Below are 19,978 nucleotides of genomic sequence, written 5' to 3'. Positions count from 1 at the left end.
ACCATGAGAAAATACTTGAGGAGATAATAGTTGAAAACTTCCCTAAATGGGGAAGGAAATAATCACCCAAGTCCAAGAAACCCAGAGAGTCCCAAACAGGATAAACCCAAGGAGAAACACCCCAAGACACATATTAATCAAATTAACAAAGATCAAACACAAAGAACAAATATTAAAAGCAGCAAGGGAAAAACAACAAATAACACACAAGGGAATTCCCATAAGGATAACAGCTGATCTTTCAATAGAAACTCTTCAAGCCAGGAGGGAATGGCAAGACATACTTAAAATGATGAAAGAAAATAACCTACAGCCCAGATTATTGTACCCAGCAAGGATCTCATTCAAGTATGAAGGAGAAATCAAAAGCTTTTCAGACAAGCAAAAGCTGAGAGAATTCTGCACCACCAAACCAGCTCTCCAACAAATACTAAAGGATATTCTCTAGACAGGAAACACAAAAATGGTGTATAAACTCGAACCTAAAACAATAAAGTAAATGGCAACGGGATCATACTTATTAGTAATTACCTTAAACGTAAATGGGTTGAATGCCCCAACCAAAAGACAAAGACTGGCTGAATGGATACAAAAACAAGACCCCTACATATGTTGTCTACAAGAGACCCACCTCAAAACAGGGGACACATACAGACTGAAAGTGAAGGGCTGGAAAAAGATTTTCCATGCAAATTGGGACCAAAAGAAAGCAGGAGTCACAATACTCGTATCAGATAAATTAGACTTTAAAACAAAGGCTGTGAAAAGAGACAAAGAAGGTCACTACATAATGATCAAAGGATCAATCCAAGAAGAAGATATAATAATTATAAATATATATCCACCCAACATGGGAGCACCGCAGTATGTAAGACAAATCCTAACAAGTATGAAAGGAGAAATTAACAATAACACAATAATAGTGGGAGACTTTAATACCCCACTCACACTTATGGATAGATCAACTAAACAGAAAATTAACAAGGAAAAAAAAAAAAATGTATCTATAAAGCTCACTAAAGCAAAGCACAGTAAAATGAGGTATGGCAATAAAAGGCATTAAATTTATCAAATAAAAAATAAATAAATAAAGTGCTGAAAAATTAAAAAAATAAATAAAATGATATTGTTGTAATTATTCTGTTGGTATAGAAAGTTGTTTGCAATATCCATGAAAAACAATGCCAGGTCTTATATCTCCACTGTGATTTATATACCCATGTCTAGAAGAAAACTTGAAAAAATCAAAAGTCAAAGTATTAAAATAGAATTATAAAAAAAAAAAAAAAAAAAAAAAAAAAATTAGTAAGTTAAAGCATTTTTCAAATAATTTTTAATGGCATGGTGAGGTTATGTTTTGTTATTAGAACAAAAAGCTAGCCTAAAATAGTGAATGTGTGTAAAATACAATTGCAGTTGTATAGAAGATGAGACAGATAAAAAGGCTTTTAAAGCATTTATATTCCTCTTTATATTATGTTTATTTCTACTCTTAAGTAGTTATGATGTTACATATTCTTTATATTTTTTGTATTACCAGTTTTTAAATGAATATATAATACTTTAATACTTTTTAATCTTTAAAAAATGAAGAGGTTTATGTTTTTCAGAATCACTGCATTTGATAATTTATTGAAAATCACTACCTCCTCTTCATTTGTTTTCTGACATTCAGAAATGTAGTTGATAGCCCTATATTAACTACATTTGTGAATGTCAGAAAACAAATGAAGAGGAGGTAGTGATTTTCAATAAATTCAGGGATGGGGGAGCCTCGTGGGCTGCCGTCTATGGGGTCACACGGAGTCAGACACGACTGAAGTGACTTAGCAGCAGCAGCGGCAGCCCTATATTAATAGTAATTATTAATAATATATTTAAGCTAGTTTCTGTGATACTTTTGTTAAAAGTGGTTTCTGTCAACTCTATGTAATTTTAATAAGATAATTTTTCTTGAATTTTCTTGAATACTCATATTCTGATATAGCCCTCCCTTCAACTGTTTACCACCTATGACTTGAAGAATTTTGACAAGTCTGAGAAATGCAAATGAATTTTTGATTTAGAGCTAAAATAAGAATTAAACTTGGTCTAAATGTTTTAGAGTTTTTTTTTTTCTCTTTCTGCTTTTGATTTTTGAGGGGCAAATATATATATGTTTACTTATTATACTGTAAAACTTTAAAGATTTTTCAAAGTTATCTTATTTCTCCCTCTTGTTATTTTATTCAAGAGGAATAGTTTAAGAAACAAAAAGTTTTAATAATATATTTCCATTTTTACTAATCTTCCCAAACTTAGGAGTTCTAAAAAGAAAAAAAAACTCATATGGACCATACAGGAAACATCAGAAAGTTTTCATTTTGAACACTAATTCTTCAAGGGTGATTTCCCTTTAAAAAAATTGGTATTCAATTAACTATTAACACTGTGAAAGTTTAAACCTAAAAGTTTGTTTTCCAGTCTCTTACTATAGACAAAAGCAAAGCACCATTTGAATGAGCAACATGTGTTCTAGATCAGCTCTGTATTCTTGGTGAGGCACTGTTTTCTCATGGTCTTTGTTTTTGATAAACAGTGTTATGGTTCTCCCTCTGGTGTTACTAGAAAGGTTGTTTGTCACTGATGCTGTTACCAGAAAGCTGTTATGTGAGGAGGGGCTTATCACTTACTGCCTTAGATACTTTAAACTTTGAACAATACTGGAAGTTAAACACTGCTTAAAACATATCTAGTAGTGAAAAATTGTCTTGATCTATTTTAAATCTGAGTTTTCTTACTATCTCAAAGGGTCATTTGTCATGTTTGTGGCTAGCATCTTTTGAAAACCCTGTTTAGTAAGTTTTCTCTACTGAATTCTACTACCTCCAAATCTTAGCCAGAATTTGGTTTTAAGCACTTTCCTCATTAGTATTGGCATTGTAAAGGGGAAGCACAAAGTCATACTAAATTTTACCATTGAAAATGATTCGAGTTCAAATAACAGATCCCAGCCTACTTAGTTTAAGCAAAAAAGAATTTATTAAAAGTTACTGGATAATTCACAGAAATTTCTGGAAGAGCCAGCTAATCAAGTTAGGCAGTTGTTCAGCCAGAAACAATGCCCAAATTATAATGAAAGACTACTTCAGTGGAGAACAGTCAACTAGAGAGCCACCACGGGGACATGTGACTTTAAAATTAAAAGTAAAACAGCTTTAAATCATTTAGCATTTGGACTTAGATCAGAAGCTCTGGGCTCTAGGGCTGCTGTCACAGATACTGTGTATATAAACATAAAAAGTAAGAAGGAATCCCAGTTACCTTTGAAAAAGCATCATTCAACACTCATTTTAATAATCCATTTGATGTCATTTGACTTCTTCACATGAATCAGTGTGTTCTGCCTGCTTTTTCCCTTGGCATAGTCACTGGTTCAGAGTTAAAGAGTAACAGGTCGTGTCTTGCAAAATGGGTGTCACTTCTTGACGCTGTCACAGTTACCTTCAAAGCCCAGTGTCTCACCACCATCCTCAAAACAGATGCATACTACAGGATCTGCTTCCTCACATTATTTGTTTGAGAATCTCAGTCTGTTCCATAGTTCCAAGGTTACATATCTACTCTGTAGCTGCAAGAAAGGGTGGAAAACTGAATTCTGGTAAAGGTAATGAATTATTAAAATATGAGTGTTGAATGATGCTTTTATTTATTTATTTATTTTTTATCCAGAAAAGTGCTTAAAACCATGTTCTACAGCAGGAAATCTTCAATACATTGAGTTAAGACATCTTTCCTCATCCCAGTTATGGTGTGAGATAATCACAAACTGAATTTTAAGAAATGGTTTTGGCTTACTTATAGGAATGGCTTAAACGTATAATCTGAATGTGTGTTCTTTGGCTCTGAATATGTGTTCTGTGGGTTTTCCCGAGGGCTTAGTGGGTAAAGAATCCACCTGCAGGGCAGGAGACACAGGCAGATGTGAGTTTGATCCCTGGGTCGGGAAGATCCCCTGGTGAAGGGCATGGCAATCCACTCCAGTAGTCTTGCCTGGAGAATCCCAGGGACATAAGAGCCTGGTGGGCTACAGTCCATAGAGTTGCAAAGAGTCAAACAAGACTGAAGCAACAGCAGGTACACACAGCCCTTAAGTTAATTAGAAATAAAAGGTAAAGTTGTTACACATTCTACCCTAAAATGTCACATAAAGTTTTTTTAAGTTCACTTAGTGTTCTTGCCTGGAGAATCCCAGGGACGGGAAGCCTGGTGGGCTGCCGTCTATGGGGTCGCACAGAGTCGGACACGACTGAAGCGACTTAGCAGCAGCAGCAACATTTCACTTTCAGGAAAGAATTACCTGATACAAGTTACAGTTGAAACAAACAGAAACTTTCCAACCCCACCTGAGTATAACACAGAAGGAGCAGTTTCCTCATTTTGCAAGACTTCCCTATAAAGTTGAAGCCTGATTTCCTTATTGACTCAACTATTTTCTCCTACTTGGGGAGGCAAAGCTTAGTCATTAAGTTTCAGTACAGTTCAGTCACTCAGTCTTATTAGACTCTTTGTGACCCCATGGACTTCAGCACGCCAGGCTTCCTTGTCCATCACCAACTCGCCGAGCTCACTCAAACTCATGTCCATCAAGTCAGTGATGCCATCCAACCATCTTATCCTCTGTCGTCCCCATCTCGCTCCACCTTCAATCTTTCCCAGCATCAGGGTCTTTTCTAGTGAGTCAGTTCTTTGCATCAGGTGGCCAAAGTATTGGAGTTTCAGCTTCAACATCAGTCCCTCCAATGAATATTCAGGACTGACTTCCTTTAGGATAAACTGGTTGAATCTCCTTGCAGTCCAAGGGACTCTCAAGATTCTTCTCAACACTACAGTTCAAAAATATCAATTCTTTGGCTCTCAGCTTGCTTTATAGTCCAGCTGTCACATCCATACATGACTACTGAAAAAACCATAGCTTTGACTAGATGAATCTTTATCAAAGTAATGTCTCTGCTTTTTCATATGCTGTCTAGATTGATCATAGCTTTTCTTCCAAGGAACAACTGTCTTTTAATTTCATGTCTGCAGTCACCATCTGCACTGATTTTGGAGCCCCCCAAAATAAAGTCTGTCACTGTTTCCATTTTTTCCTAATCTATTTGCCATGAAGTGATGGGACTGGATGCTATGATCTTAGTTTTCTGAATGTTGAGTTTTAAGCCAACTTTTTCACTCTCCTCTTTCACTTTCATCAAGAGGCTCTTTAGTTCTTCTTCACTTTTCTGCCATAAGGGTGGTGTCATCTGCATATTTCTCCCGGCAGTCTTAATTCCAGCTTGTGCTTCATCTGGCCTGGCATTTCTCATGATGTACTCTGCATATAAGTTAAATAAGCAGGGTGACAATATGCAGCCTTGATGTACTCCTTTCCTGATTTGGAGCCAGTCTGTTGTTCCATGTCCAGTTCTAACTGTTGCTTCCTGACCTGCAAACAGATTTCTGAGGAGGCAGGTCAGGTGGTCTGGTATTCCCATCTCTTGAAGAATTTTCCACAGCTTGTTGTGATCCACACAGTCAAAGGCTTTTGTGTAGTAAATAGAGCCGAAGTAGATGGTTTTCTGGAACTCTCTTGCTTTTTTTTTTTTTTCTTCATCCAACGGATGTTGGCAATTTGATCTCTGGTTCCTCTGCCTTTTCTAAATCCAGCTTGAAATCTGGAAGTTCACAGTTCACGTACTGTTGAAGCCTGGCTTGGAGAATTTTGAGCATTACTTTGCTAGCATGTGAGATGAGTGCAATTGTGTGGTAGTTTGAGCATTCTTTGACATTGCCTTTTTTTGGGATTGTAATGAAAACTGACCTTTTCTAGTCCTGCAGCCACTGCTGGGTTTTCCAGATTTGCTGGCATATTGAGTGCAGCACTTTCACTGCATCCATCATCTTTTAGGATTTGAAACAGCTCAACTGGAATTCCATCATCTCCACTGGCTCTGTTCATAATGATGCTTCCTAGGGCCCAGTTGACTTCGCATTCCAGGTTGTCTGGCTCTAGGTGATCTAGGTGAGTGATCACACCATTGTGTTTATCTGGGTCATGAAGATCTTTTTTTTATAGTTCTTCTGTGTATTCTTGCCACCTCTTCTTAAAATCTTCTGCTTCTGTTAAGTCTATACCATTTCTGTCCATAATTGTGCCCATCTTTGCATGAAATGTTCCCTTGGTATCTCTGATTTTCTTGAAGAGATCTCTCGTCTTTCCCATTCTATTGTTTTCCTCTATATTTTTGCACTAATCACTGAGGAAGGCTTTCTTTTCTCTCCTTGCTATTCTTTGGAACTCTGCATTCAAATGGGTATATGTTTCCTTTTCTCCTTTGCCTTTTGCTTCTGTTCTTTTCTCAGCTATTTGTAAGGCCTCCTCTGACAACCATTTTGCCTTTTCGCATTTCTTTTTCTTGGGCATGGTCTTAATCACTGCCTCCTGTACAATGTCATGAACCTCTGTCCATAGTTTTCCAGGGACTCTATCAGATATAATCCCTTGAATCTGTTTGTTACTTCCACTGTATAATTATAAGGGATTTGATTTAAGTCATACCTGGACGGTCTAGTCATTAAGTTTCCCTTCCTAATATAGTACCTGATATTCATAAACTTACCTTTCATTCTTATTTTCTCATTCATCATCAATATAACCTTCAAGTATAACAGACGAGATCCTTCTAAGACACCAGGAAAAGAAGGATGGAGGATTAATAAAAGATGCATGTGGATTAGAACTGGAACGTCTTTAGGTCCTGAGGAAGCTGTAAGGGTTGGTACCTCTGCCAGGCTCTATGCTTCTGTTACTCATCTGTCCATTCTCTAATTGTGTATCTCCTTCACTCACTACTGTGTACCTGTTTGTTCCCCCATTCCTTCAATTTGCCAGTGCTCAACTTAATAAAACCTTAAAACATTCTATTTCAGTCTTACTTTGGGTAAATTTATTTGAGATTGTGGCTCAAACTTTTGAAACAGGGTACCTGAACTAATTCATTTTCTCAAGCTGTGTGACATTTATTACAGATCGTTAGTCTCTCAATTAATTGTACTTTGGGCAGATGCCCTAGAGGGCCCCATTGGTTGGGTTGAGAGGCATGACTTCACACGGCTAAGAACACTTAGCAGAAGTCATGGCTGGTACAGACTCCCTTACAGCAGGTGTGGATATGTCAGGGAATGGCTGACATATTTAGAAAAAGTATTTGATTATATTTGTAATAGCCTTCATTTAAAACATTTTTTTAATTGGAAGATAATTGTTTTGTGTAGGTTTCTGCTATACAACAGTGTGAATCAGCCATAAGTATACATATATCCCCTCCTCTTAAGCCTCCCTCCCAACCCACCCCCAGCACACCCTCTCTAAATCGTCACAGAGCACCAGGCTGAGCTCCCTGAGTTACACAGTAACTTCCCACTAGCTAGCTATTTTACATATGAAGGTCAAAGTGAAAGTTGCTCAGTCGTGTCCAATCTTTGTGACCCCGTGAACTATATAGTCCATGGAATTCTCCAGGCCAGAATACTGGAGTGGGTAGCCTTTCCCTTCTCCAGGGGATCTTCTCTACCTAGGAATCGATCTCAGGTCTCCTGCATGGCAGGCAGATTCTTTACCAGCTGAGCCACAAGGGAAGCCCAGCCACAAGGAAAGCCCACTTTACATATGGTGATGTATAAATTTCAGTGCTGTTTTTCAACCCATCCCACCCTCTCCTTTCCCCTCAGTGTCCTCAAGTCCTATCTCTGTATCTGCGACACTCTTCCTGCCCTGCAAATGGGTTCATCAGTACCATTTTTCTAGATCCCATATATATGCATTAATACACAATACTTGTTTTTCTCTTTTGGACTTACTTCACTCTGTGTAACAGGGTCTAGGTTTGTCCACCTCAGTTCAACTGACTCAAATTTGTTCCATTTTATGACTGAGAAATATTCCACTGTATAGCCTTCAAAGTAGCAAATTTGAAAACTGAAGTGAAATGTTTTATGTAGAAATGTGTTAATTACTATTAGTATTAATCTACTGCAAAGATTTTAAATGACAGTAGAAATATGTGTCCAAATTTTGTGATGATGGAAATGGAGCAATAGATAGTTTACAAAAGCAAATACATTATACCTGTTTTTTCATAATACCTCAAAAAGTAAAGCCTGGTGGAATTTTAGCTACTGGGACTGTGCTGAAGGTAAATGAAGAATTAAAAAAAAAGTGAGATTTTAGAAATTTTTACCTTCATGGAAAACATGATTTTTATTTACAACTGATAGAATTTCTAAGCACTTCCTAAGGAGTAAGACTATAATGCCTAAAAGCATGAAGTTTTCATGGATAGAGTACCATAAAGACCATCTGAATTAGAATAGAGGATGTGTGTTTCCACAGAAAAATTTACAGTAGATTTGATGAAATGTCCTTCTTAAACTGACTAAATGAAAGGATGGCTTAAAGAAAAGAAACACTTCTGGCTGTGGTAGAACTATGTTAATCCTGAAAGGAATATCACTTACTTCAGCAAATTCCTTTAGAGCTTGTTTTAAAAGACTCTTAACTGAGTCTCTTTGTATAAAGCAATATTCCTCCAAGTGTGCTAGGTTAGTGGTTTTTACATAAAAGTGTTCTGTAGTCAATTTTGGAAATGCTATCTTGATGTTAAACTTGTTAAAAAACTTTATGAGTTTACAGAGCTTTTAATATATGAATTGTGAGTCTCCAAGAAAAAATTATCTGATCTCAGAACTAAGGTTTTTTCTGTTTTTTTTTTTTTTTTTTTAGAATCTATAGAGGGTTTCTTGTGACAGTCTTTAAAAAGTGCTGATTTAAGGCATCCACATACATATCTGAAAGACAGTGTCCATTGAAATAAGACAAATCTAACTAGGGGATAGAAATAATAAAAAAATGTAGTATCCAAGATCATTACTAACCAACCTGCCATGTCTTTACTTACCTTGCTAGTAGCTAGGAAACGAGAGAAATACAATCATAAAAGCCTGGTGGTTTTTTCCATGAATTTTACATGCTATGCTGAATAAGAATTTTGGGGTGTGAGTTTTCTCTACAATTCAATTCTATCATAAACAAATGATAAAAATGAAAGTCAGTAGTTAAAAAGGAAAATTTTAATAATTTTTAATGAAGTATTTTTAAATAATCGCTCCTTATTTTGTCACAGTCTCAACCCTGTTAGGGACATTATAGACAGCCTTCATGGAAACACTTTCAAGAACACTTTTAAGAGTTTCCCTTTAGAAACTTAAAACGTCTTCTCTTCATAGCTGATGGTTTACCAATAGCACCAGTTCGTCAGGGTGGAGGTGTGCCGCATAGTTGACCTGTTTTGTGGTGGAAGGAAACATAGCCTTCTTGAAGACTTTGAAAAGTCTGTCTGAAGGAAAAGCTTGGTGAAGAACCAGTTGCTCCCAAAAAGTGTTAGTAAACTCCCTTTTCTGGAATTAATAAAAAACCAAAGAGAAAACCTCTTGACTCACCGCCTCATTACTGAGATAATCAGTGAATCTGTACAACTGTGTGTACAACTCTATACAACCGTCTGCACCAGTGAGGAGGAAACTCTGTGTGGGTTGGGGACACAACAGAAAGAGAAGAGAAAGAGAAAGAGAACCTGAGAGACAGACGTGAACTGAGAGGAAGGTCTTCCCTCCACACATTGAGGATGGCACCGGAGCATTGTCTGTAGATTAAATAAGTCAGTCAGCTCTGAAGCCGGTGATGATGAGACCACAGTGGCTATTTTAGAACACTTGGCCTGCCTAGAATAGTGCTTTCAATTCTCTTTGTAGGTGAAGGCTATTGGCAAATCTAAGCTTAGAAGGATTTGCCAGTAGTCTTCACTTTTAAGAATGGAAGATGCCTGCCTGCCTCATAAGCAGGTTTTCAGGCCCTGACAAAAACAGGCAGTAAAGTAGTGTTCCTATTCTTACTTAGTGTGGGGGTCCCAGTCTCATGTACATTCTTGATGGTTAAGAGATTAAAGATTATATTTCAATGGAAGGGAAAAATCAAATAATGGTGCAGCATTAAAAATCTTGGGTTTAAAAAATTCTTTTGAAGGACTTCCCTGGTGACCCAGTGGTTTGGACTCTGCACTTCCACTGCAGGGGGCCCAGGTTCAGTCCCACAAGGGGGAACTAAGAGTCCATAAGCCACATGGCATGACCAAAAAAAAAAAAAATCCTGTTGGGATGAATTAAATGAATCTGACAGTGTTAATACATAGGTCATTTATTATCAAAGGAAAAATGTTATCCAAAGTAAGCAATTGTAATACTGTATGAAAATATTTTTATATACAGATATTGTGTCAAAATTAAATATACACATTCCATTAATTAAAAGGCCAACATATATTATTCTCTTAAAAATATACTTCCCAAATTGCAAACTCATGTAGACAAATTTTATTACACATAAATGACAAAAGTAACCCAGTGCTATGGTTTAGCATCCTTAGAACAGGTGACTTTCTGTTTTGTGAAACTATTCTTTACTTTAATTTTAAAACATCTGTAATATCGTTTATCAAAGGCACTGTATTATACATTCATGTTTAACTACATCTCTTAATATCTTTCAGTTACCTTGGACTCCTTTATGCTACTGCTTCTTTACATGACTCATTCTCATGGGCCTTATCCATATCTCACTGTTAACTCTGAAACATTTCCAGCACAGACGACAACAATTTCCACTCTCATTGCAGTATACTGATGGGCAGTATACATAATGGGCATAAAACTATATATTTTGGTAATAATGACATGTTAATTTTTAACCCTCATAACCTTTATATACTTCACAGAATTTATATATCTTTTATATATCTTCTGAAAATTTTAAACACATTTAAAAAGTATTATTGCAACTAATACCTTACATGGATTGTCTTAAACTGTTCAGAATTAATACCAATTAATATATGTCCTCATACATGTGAAATAGTTTTGTTGATTGCAGGATTTGGTTTCCATTGTTTAGGTCCATCTTCCGGTACTACAGTAAGGATTTCTCAGTTGCTGTAATCTGTTTTAACCAGGATGCGTTCAGTAACTTCCAGGAGGCATTCTGCCCTTGAAAATCACATGAGCGGATAGATTCTTGGAAGACACAAATAAAGCTCAAGGTTTTATATTGCTACTCCATATTTTCAGTGTTCTTTAATGCCCCTCAAAATTTTATTCCAACAAGTTTTTATCTTTTGTAGTAGTATCTTTAGGAAACACAGGTCATTCTGTTTTTTCTGTTCCTTTGAAGATTTATTCTCTTCCTAGAGAAATATAAAAAAAAATTTTTAGTTCACATTTTAGTAAAAATACACATTGAAAAACATTCAATCTTAGTTTCCGCTATACTAGGTTATACGAACAATTTTGTAATTAAAAAGAATCTTGAGACTTCCCTGGTAGTCCCGGTGGTTAAGACTTTGCCTTCTAGTATAGGGTGTGCAGGTTCGATCCCTGGTTAGGGAGCTAAGATCCTACAAGCCTTGTGGCCAAAAAACCAAAACATAAAAGCATTATTGTAGCTAATTTAAAAAACGGTCCACGTCAAAAGAATCTTTAAAAAAGGAGAACATTGAATGACATTTTTAAAAAATTACGGTTCGTAGCTGCAATCACTGATGTGTAGGATATACAAGGTTGTTACGATTTAAAATTTAGGATTAAAGAGCTGTCAGGTGGCCACCAGTTTTACCAATGCAACATAACTGGACATAAGAGTACTGTTTAAACTTTTGTGAGAAAGATCTGTACATTATTCAACTGAGTTTTTTTTTACAATGGAAAAATATTTTTATGGAAGAAATACTGAAAATATTGTTTATTTTGGCAAAGATTAGTAAGGATATATCCTTAATATATATATATATATATCCCAATTAAGTTTGTTCCCTAGTTTTCACTAGAGAATGGAAGATGCCTGCCTTATAAGCTAGCTTTCCTACTCTGTCAAAAATCTTCAAGTGGGCTACCTGTACAACCTACAGAAAGTGGAGAAAGAGGCACCTCAGATGTAATAGACATAGAAGAGTAGCTCTGCGTATCCTCAGTTATATTTTCATGAGTCCCAGAGATGTGGACTCTGGATGCCTGAGAAGTGAATTACTACAGGGCCATTTCTTCATTTCAATAACAACCGATTATTAGGTTTTCTAGGTCAGGTACTGTGCTCAGTGCTATACATATATTATTTCATTTTATCTACTTAGTAACTATAAAATTGATGATTTCACCTTTCACATTTGAGGAAACTGAGATGCAAAGAGGGTAAGTAATCTGCCATGGTCACATAGTCAAGTAAATGTAATAGATTGGGTTTTGAGCTTGTTTGTCCTATTTTTAGTTTGGTCACATTCAGATTTCTTTCAATTATATATTTAGTAACACTAACACATACTCTTAAAATAATTCATTTAAAAGATTAGTGGACAGATTTTTTCTTTTTTTATAGCGGACAGATTTCAAAGGTAAATATGAAGGAGGATTTCTAATATTCTTTGTATTGAGGATCCCAGAACATTTTTTTTTTTGAGGCAAGGAATATGACTATTTTGAAAGTCAGAAGACCAAGAAGATGGCTCTGTCAAAAATCTTCACAAGGGCTACCTGTACAACCTACAGGAAGTGGGGAAAGAGACACCTCAGATGTAATAGACATAAAAGAGAGTAGCTCTGCGTATCCTCGGTTATATTTTTGTTAGTCCCTGAGATGTGGACTCTGGATGCCTGAGAAGTGAATTAATGTCTCAGAATTAACTAACATCTCGGGGTTTGGATGCCAGATTCCTTTACAGAACAGAGAGGGAGGGGTGTGAGGAAGTAAAGTAAAAAAGTCATGTGCCAAAACACCTTTAAAACGTATAAACTGAAGTTTATACTTTTGACTAGCAGACTTGAAAAACATAGACATGAACATTTCATGACTTTTCTACATAGACCAAGGCTAAACATTGAGTAAAAATACAAATAAACATGATTTTGTCTGTAATTTCAGGAACATGGGTGTTATCTCCTTTTTCTAAACTTTCTCTCCAAATTACCCTAGCCAGAAGCACTCATATATTGATACTATTCAGGTATTCAACTATTCCACTTCAAGTTGGAATACCTAGGGTTTCCTGAGTCCCAGGGTGTGCAGACTCACTCTGCTTCTCTAAGAGGAGTAAGAGAGTTCCATACTCCTATCCTGGGCTGGGAAGATCTCCTGGAGAAGGGAATGGCAACCCACTCCAGTATCCTTGCCTGGAAAATTCCATGGGCTTAGGCGCCTACTAGGGCTACAGTCCATGGGGTCACAAAGAGTCAGGACTAACACACACAGAGTGGTCAAATAACATAATGGAAATGTGAAAAAAGAATCTATCGCTGTCATGAACCAGGTGTGTGCATTTTTCCATGCCTCATTCTAGTTAATATATCATTGTCACATTTAGTGAAATATTCTTTTTCATTCATAAATATTTTGCATATTGCTATATAATTTTGTGCAACAATCTAATAGAATGTGTGTACATATAGAGTATTCATGTACTATTACACATATTATACAGTATATAGTGTATGGGCTTCCCTGGTGGCTCAGTGGTAAAGAATCTGCCTGCCAATGCAGGAGACCTGAGTTCAGTTCCTGGGTCTAGAAGATCCCCTGCAGATCCCATGGACAGAGGAGACTGGCAGACAACTTAGCAACAAAACAACAACACTAATATATTGTATAATCTATATGAGTAAAAGGGTCCTCATTTTTAATAGGTATTTCTTTACTAAGCTAGCTCTTTTTATTTGTATCTTGTTTTCTAGTTTATTTTCTTCTATATAGTTTGGTCATGTCCTTTGCCTATTACCTATTGAGGTTTTAATTTTCTTTTTTAAAAAATCAATGCTCTGACATTTTCCTTAGCTTCTTTAATTTTAAAATAGTGGTTTTTAAAAATGCAGTTTAAAGAGGTCCAATTTCTAAGTGGTATCTCATTTCTCCTTTTACCAATATTATAATGACTATTTTCAAAACCAACCATATAAAAGGAAACAATTCAAAGAGAAACATTCAGAAATTGTTGAGCAAAAAGCTGATAGAAAAGATGTTTGCCTTCACATTGGCCTCTGCCAATTTGCATGGTCTCCAGCCCATGCATGCGCGTGTGCTCAGTTACTCAGTTGTGTCCGACTCTTGCAACCTCAGGGGCTGTGGCCTGCCAGGCTCCTCTGTCATGGGATTCTTCAGGCAAGAACACTAGAGTGGGGCTGCCATGCCCTTTTCCAGGGGATCTTCCTGACCCAGGGATTGAACCCGCGTTTCATATCTCCTGCATTGGCAGGCAGGTTCTTTACCACTAATGTCACCTAAGAAGCCCCCTCATGCCTGTAAACAGTACCAAACTACTAAAATGACATAGAACGTGGAATTGGGAAGAGAGGTGCACACTGGCTCCAGCCCACCACCCAAAGGTTACAGAGGGCTGCTTTGGGAAAGGCCTAGCCTTACAGCCCTTCTGATCTGTTTATTTTGAAAGCTTGTCATGTATGAGGACTTCTGCTTTGTTGTTTCCTAAACAGGGCTGAGGTTTATCAGGATGCTGTAGTTATTTCAAGCTGTTGAAGGCAAACATCTGGAGGGTGCAATAACTTACCAAATTCTTAGTGGGTTGAGCTTCACTCAGGGAAGGTGGTTTTCTTCCTTTACCCTTAAAAACAAAGTCATATTTATAATATTGATTATTAATCCTTTATTACTCCTTCCATTATTATAACTGCTAAATTTCATATTACCTTCAGCTCATCTAATCTACTTGAGAATCTAAATTGTTAGTATGGCAGAATACTAATTTCATTTAGAAATATTATCAAATATCAAGGAAAAGGGAGAAACAAGAAAGGTTAGGTTAGTCCTCCAAATAACCTGGAGTATTTTGCAGATGTGTCCTGCTGCTGCTGCTGCTAAGTCACTTCGGTCGTGTCCGACTCTGTGCGACCCCATAGACGGCAGCCCACCAGGCTCCCCCGTCCCTGGGATTCTCCAGGCAAGAATACTGGAGTGGGTTGCCATTTCCTTCTCCAATGCATGAAAGTGAAAAGTGAAAGTGAAGTCACTCAGTCATGTCTAACTCTTAGCGACCCCGTGGACTGCAGCCCACCAGGCTCCTCGGTCCATGGGATTTTCCAGGCAAGAGTACTGGAGTGGGGTGCCATTGCCTTCTCCAGCAGATATGTCCAGCACTGTGTTAATTGCTGTGAGATCTGAAAAACAAACATGGAAGGGTATACTAACAGACAAAACTAGAATTTCAGACAAAACTAGAAAACAGACAAAACATGAAAATGATATTGCACTAAGTTGTTAAATCCTAACTGTGAATTTTATTAAACTTTACCCATCAGAAGCAAGATGAAATACACAACAGTAAAAAGCTTGTAGGATGCCTGACTCAAGAAGAAAATTCAATGTGGTTAACCATCTTTAACATCTTGTCTTCTCATTACAAGAAAAAGGTGAATTATATCAGTTAATTTTGTAACCATTTTAATATCAAGATTTAAATTTTCACATTATTTCTCCCTCTAAAATTAGTTGATTTTGGAACATGGCGATCCATGCAAAGTTCCTCAGGTGAGAGAAAGAATTACAAACATACAGCATACCTATGACCTTTAACCCTTCCTGTTCCAAGAGGTGATATTGCTAGTTTGCTCTGCAGTCTTTTCAGTTAAGCCCTGACTTGAAACTTACACTCAACATAAGGCATTACTAAGCAATTGCATTTGTAAGCAACATGAAGTGAACTTCCTATTCCTGATAAGATAGTACAGTAATACTTCTGTATTTGTAGGGGGATTGGTTCTGGGACGTGGGTGGATACCAAAATCCAAGGACAGATGCTCAAGTTCCTTATATAAAATAGCAATTAATTTGCATATAACCAGGCACATCCTCCTGTAGACTTTAAATCGTCTCCAGATTACTTATAATACCTAATACAGTGTAAATGCTGTGTAAGTAGTTGTAAACACAATGTAGATGTTGCATAAATAGTTGTAAATGTGGCTCAAGTTTTGCTTTTTGGAAGTTTATGGAATTTTTTTTGAATATTTTTGATCCACAGTTGGTTGAATAAGAGAATGCAGAACCAATGGATATGACGGGCTGACCGTACTTTTTTTTTATGTCATCCTCCTCATTTTTTTGTTTTTTAAGTATAGAATAATTGCTTTACAGTGTTGTATCAGTTTCTGCCAAACAATGTGAATCAGTCATAATTTTATATGTATATATATATATATATATATATATATATCCCCTCCCTCAGAAGCCTCCCTATCCCTTCCCATCCCACCCTTCTAAGTCATCACAGAGTGCCAGACTTGGGCTCCTGTGTTGTATCGAAGCTTTCCACTAATTACCAGTTTTACACATGATAGTGTGTATATATATATATATCAATGCTACTTTCTCAATTAGTCCTTCCCTCTCCTTCTCCCGCTGACTGTACTTTAAATCATTATAAATAAGGATTAAGAGCTGAAATATAAGCGCTTCATGAATCTTAAACTTTGCCTTGAAGGATGTATAGATAGAACACACAAACACACACACAAGTCGCTCAGTCGTGTCCGACTCTTTGCGACCCCATGGATTGTAGTCCACCAGGCTCCTTGGTCCATAGGATTTTCCAGGCATGAATACTGGAGTGGGTTGCCGTTTCCTTCTCCAGTAGATAGAACAGGAGAGATCAAATGTGTAGAAAACAGAAGAAATTCTATATAAGAAATTAACATGAGTAAGGGGACAAGATTGGAAATAAACTTGACAAAAACACCACCAGAAGGAGGCTGGCTTGCATGAAATAAATAACCATTACAATAAATGAAGCAGTACAACTTATTAAGGTCCAACATGTATTTTCATCACTGTCTGTAGGGCTCAAGGACAGTCTTGCCATTTTACCTTCCGTGGGCAACTACTAGTATTAAATTTTTTTTTAAACAATTCTTTTTCTATCATAAAAGTGCTAAATTTTTTTTAATATATAAGAAATATTTTGACTTTATACGGCAGCTGGTAAAATTCTTAAAGAGAGAGTAAAGTAATAATAGTAATAATAAAAACTCATTGAAGCTTTTTAGTACTAAGCAGCCTTCCCAGATGGCTCAGTGGTAAAGAATCCACCTGCAATGCAGGGGGTACAGGTTTGATCCCTGGGTCAGGAAGACCCCTTAGAGGAGGAAATGGCAACCCACTCCAGTGTTCTTGACAGGATCATCCCATGGATAGAGGAGCCTGGCAGGCAACAGTGCATGGGGTTGCAAAGAGCTGGACATGACTGAGCTTGCATGCATGCATGCTATATGCATTATATCATTTAACACTTAACCTTTTCAGCATCCTATAATGTAGATACTATATTTTTCTCCACTTTGCAGGTGAAGAAATTGTTGTCTTAGTCCCAAGATAATGTCTCCCAAATTTTGTTTTATTGGTTATATTTCATAACTGCTAGTAGAGAAGTAGAAAAAATTAGCCCTGTACTTATCAAAATTATTCAGGCAAAAAAACTGAAAATTGTTGGACATAAATACACTGAAAGTTTATATAAAAATATATTTGTTAAATATTTGATTAATTTTTATAGGTTCTGAGTTCTTACAAATGTGTACATAAATGGATTGAAATTAAGATATTTTAGAAATAAAAATTTACCATCCTCATCCAACTTATCACCCTAGCCTCCTTGAAAGTTACTATGGCAATGTGAAGTGAAAGCTGCTCAGTTGTGTCTGATCTTTGCGACTCAATGAATTATGCAGTCCATGGAATTCTCTGGGCCAGAATACTGGAGTGGGTAGCCTATCCCTTCTCTAGTGGATCTTCCCGGCCCAGGAATTGAACCGGGGTCCCCTGAATTGAAGGCAGATTCTTTACCAACTGAACTATGAGGGAAGCCCATGGCAATATTATTTATTATTTTCTTTCATTTATTTGTTTTCCTTTTTTGTTGCCCTTTTTTATTTTTAGTCCCCTTTTATAAATGATTTCTTTGCCCTAGCCAAAAGAGGAATAGGTATGTTACAAGTTGAAATTTTCCTCTTCTAGAATTGAGTAAATGCATTTTAGTTTTCTTATAAGCACTTAGATTTCTCTGCTAATGCTTATGATCATCAGAGAATAATAGTATCCTATCACAGGAGGAGTTTATATTTTGGTTCAAAGTAAATAGTCCTCAGCTTACCTTGCTGGTGCAGTTCAGCAGTGTTAATGTGCCCTGTGAAACTGTTGATAGGTGAAGCTTGAAATCGTCACTGATATTCATTTTAAGGAATTGCCTCAACTTTCGAGAAGCACGATTCAAAAATGAAGCTTCCTATTATAGAAAAAACATCAGAAGGGCTGTGGTTCAAATAAAATATTAAGAAGTAATAAGCTTTTCTAAAGAGCCTAAAGCCAGAACTGTATTGCTAAATAATGCCCCACCTCCACCCCACTTTTCTTCTATTCCAGTTAATCACATGACTGATGAGCAACTAAACTGAAACTGTTTAGCTTCCAGGTGACAGCCTAAAGTGCCTAGAACTCAGTTTAATGATTATGTGACTTTTTAAATTCTCTTTTCTTTGTTATGTATGATCTTATCACTTATGAGTGAGCACATAACAAGTTTATTCAGTTTTAAACAAGATAACTAAAGGAGAGTGCTTCTGAAAGCAGCAATAAGAAAAGGTATGTGTGATTTTTATTATTATTATCTTTGCCCCTTTGGAGATATGGATGAATAACTGGCAATAATAAAGGGCCTATTTTCCTAAAACAAGTGTTTCAGATGCTTAATGTAAGGAGTTTTTTTTAGGAATTTATGGATACACTCAAATGCCATAAGGTTAACTCAGTTATTGTGAGTTTCAAAAAGACTTGAATAGCACGCTAGTTTCTGAAGAAAGAGATGACACAAACTTTTATTCAAAATTCTGTATATTGTAACATTATACCAAATAGAGGAGGTAATGATTTGAAGATAAGAAAATATTGAAAGAAAAAATTTTAAAATGTGTACAACTAAATTATGCCCATTAATTATGTGTGTGTGTATGCAAGCAATCATTCTGACAAGCATTTCCCTGAATAAATGTTTCAGAACTGAGATGTGTATGTTTGAATTCAGCAGTTCTACTGTTTTCAAGGTGAAAATGAAATGCTAAAATTGAAAGGAATATTTATCAAATAAGCATAGGGCAATTTGTAAAATAAAAGTATAAAAGACCACAGTATAACAATATATCAATGGCAATTGTCAGGTTAGAACCAAAAGACTATGTCAATAATCAATATAATAAACAGATACAAGAAATATAAACTTCTATGATATCAAGCTCAAATGACATAAACTCCAAATAATTATCATTACCTTATTATCATCACATGAATGTTTTTTAAAAAAGTTAGGTTCGTTATTCAGGCAATTGCTATCAAAGTTTATCATGTTGTCCTGTAATAAATAATATAAAATAATATGGTTAAACTGGGGACCTTTCTAGTATGTTGTAATTATAAAAATAACAATGTTATAATATTTGGTATTTATATGTGCATTTTTAGGAAAACATCCTAGCTCAGCTGACTAGGCAGGAAGAATAGTTTTCTATAATTGAAGAATAAACAAATATATACACAAACCCTTAAAAAGAGCTTCCCTAGACTCCATAGTTTAACTCAAGAAATGAGAGAAACTGGTTCTTGGGAGGGGGTAATGAAAGTATGTATTTTAGTAGTTCTACTATATAGGAGTTGTATATGGGAGAAGGGAATGGCAACCCACTCCAGTATTCTTGCCTGGAGGATTCCATGGACAGGGGAGCCTGGCGGGCTGCAGTCCATGGAGTCGAAAGGAGTCTTTCACTATATAGGAAACACTATAAATTTTGAAATCACTAAGTTGAGATTCAT

General features: G+C 36.3%; 2 protein-coding genes across 4 annotated transcripts in view; one reads left to right on the top strand and one right to left on the bottom strand.

Moving 5' to 3' along the window:
- ZC2HC1A (zinc finger C2HC-type containing 1A) overlaps window positions 1-19,978 on the top strand; it is an 80,532-nt gene that overhangs the window by 58,719 nt on the left and 1,835 nt on the right. The window contains exon 10 of one of the 2 annotated variants that reach the window (XM_070382213.1): window positions 5,927-6,007. The exons of the other annotated variant lie outside the window; for it this stretch is intronic. Within the exon in view, the coding sequence (XP_070238314.1) occupies window positions 5,927-5,992 (66 nt within the window). The 3' untranslated portion in view covers window positions 5,993-6,007. Of the gene's footprint in view, window positions 1-5,926; window positions 6,008-19,978 lie in introns of those variants that run through there. 2 annotated transcript variants of the gene reach the window in all.
- The window catches only part of IL7 (interleukin 7), a 64,463-nt gene continuing 50,630 nt past the window's right edge, over window positions 6,146-19,978 (bottom strand). The window contains exons 3-6 of one of the 2 annotated variants that reach the window (XM_005898579.2): window positions 19,440-19,520; window positions 18,270-18,401; window positions 14,676-14,729; window positions 6,146-11,312 (exon numbers count right to left, since the gene is read on the bottom strand). In XM_005898579.2, coding sequence (XP_005898641.1) covers window positions 11,193-11,312; window positions 14,676-14,729; window positions 18,270-18,401; window positions 19,440-19,520 — 387 coding nt within the window. In that variant the 3' untranslated portion in view covers window positions 6,146-11,192. The remainder of the gene's footprint in view (window positions 11,313-14,675; window positions 14,730-18,269; window positions 18,402-19,439; window positions 19,521-19,978) is intronic. The other variant, XM_070382215.1, reaches the window with a different exon arrangement.

This window comes from Bos mutus, chromosome 14 (assembly GCF_027580195.1).
Source record: "Bos mutus isolate GX-2022 chromosome 14, NWIPB_WYAK_1.1, whole genome shotgun sequence".
NCBI classification, from domain to species: Eukaryota; Metazoa; Chordata; class Mammalia; order Artiodactyla; family Bovidae; genus Bos; species Bos mutus.
Note: the sequence above shows the minus strand (reverse complement) of the source record. Positions and strands in the feature narration are given on the sequence as shown.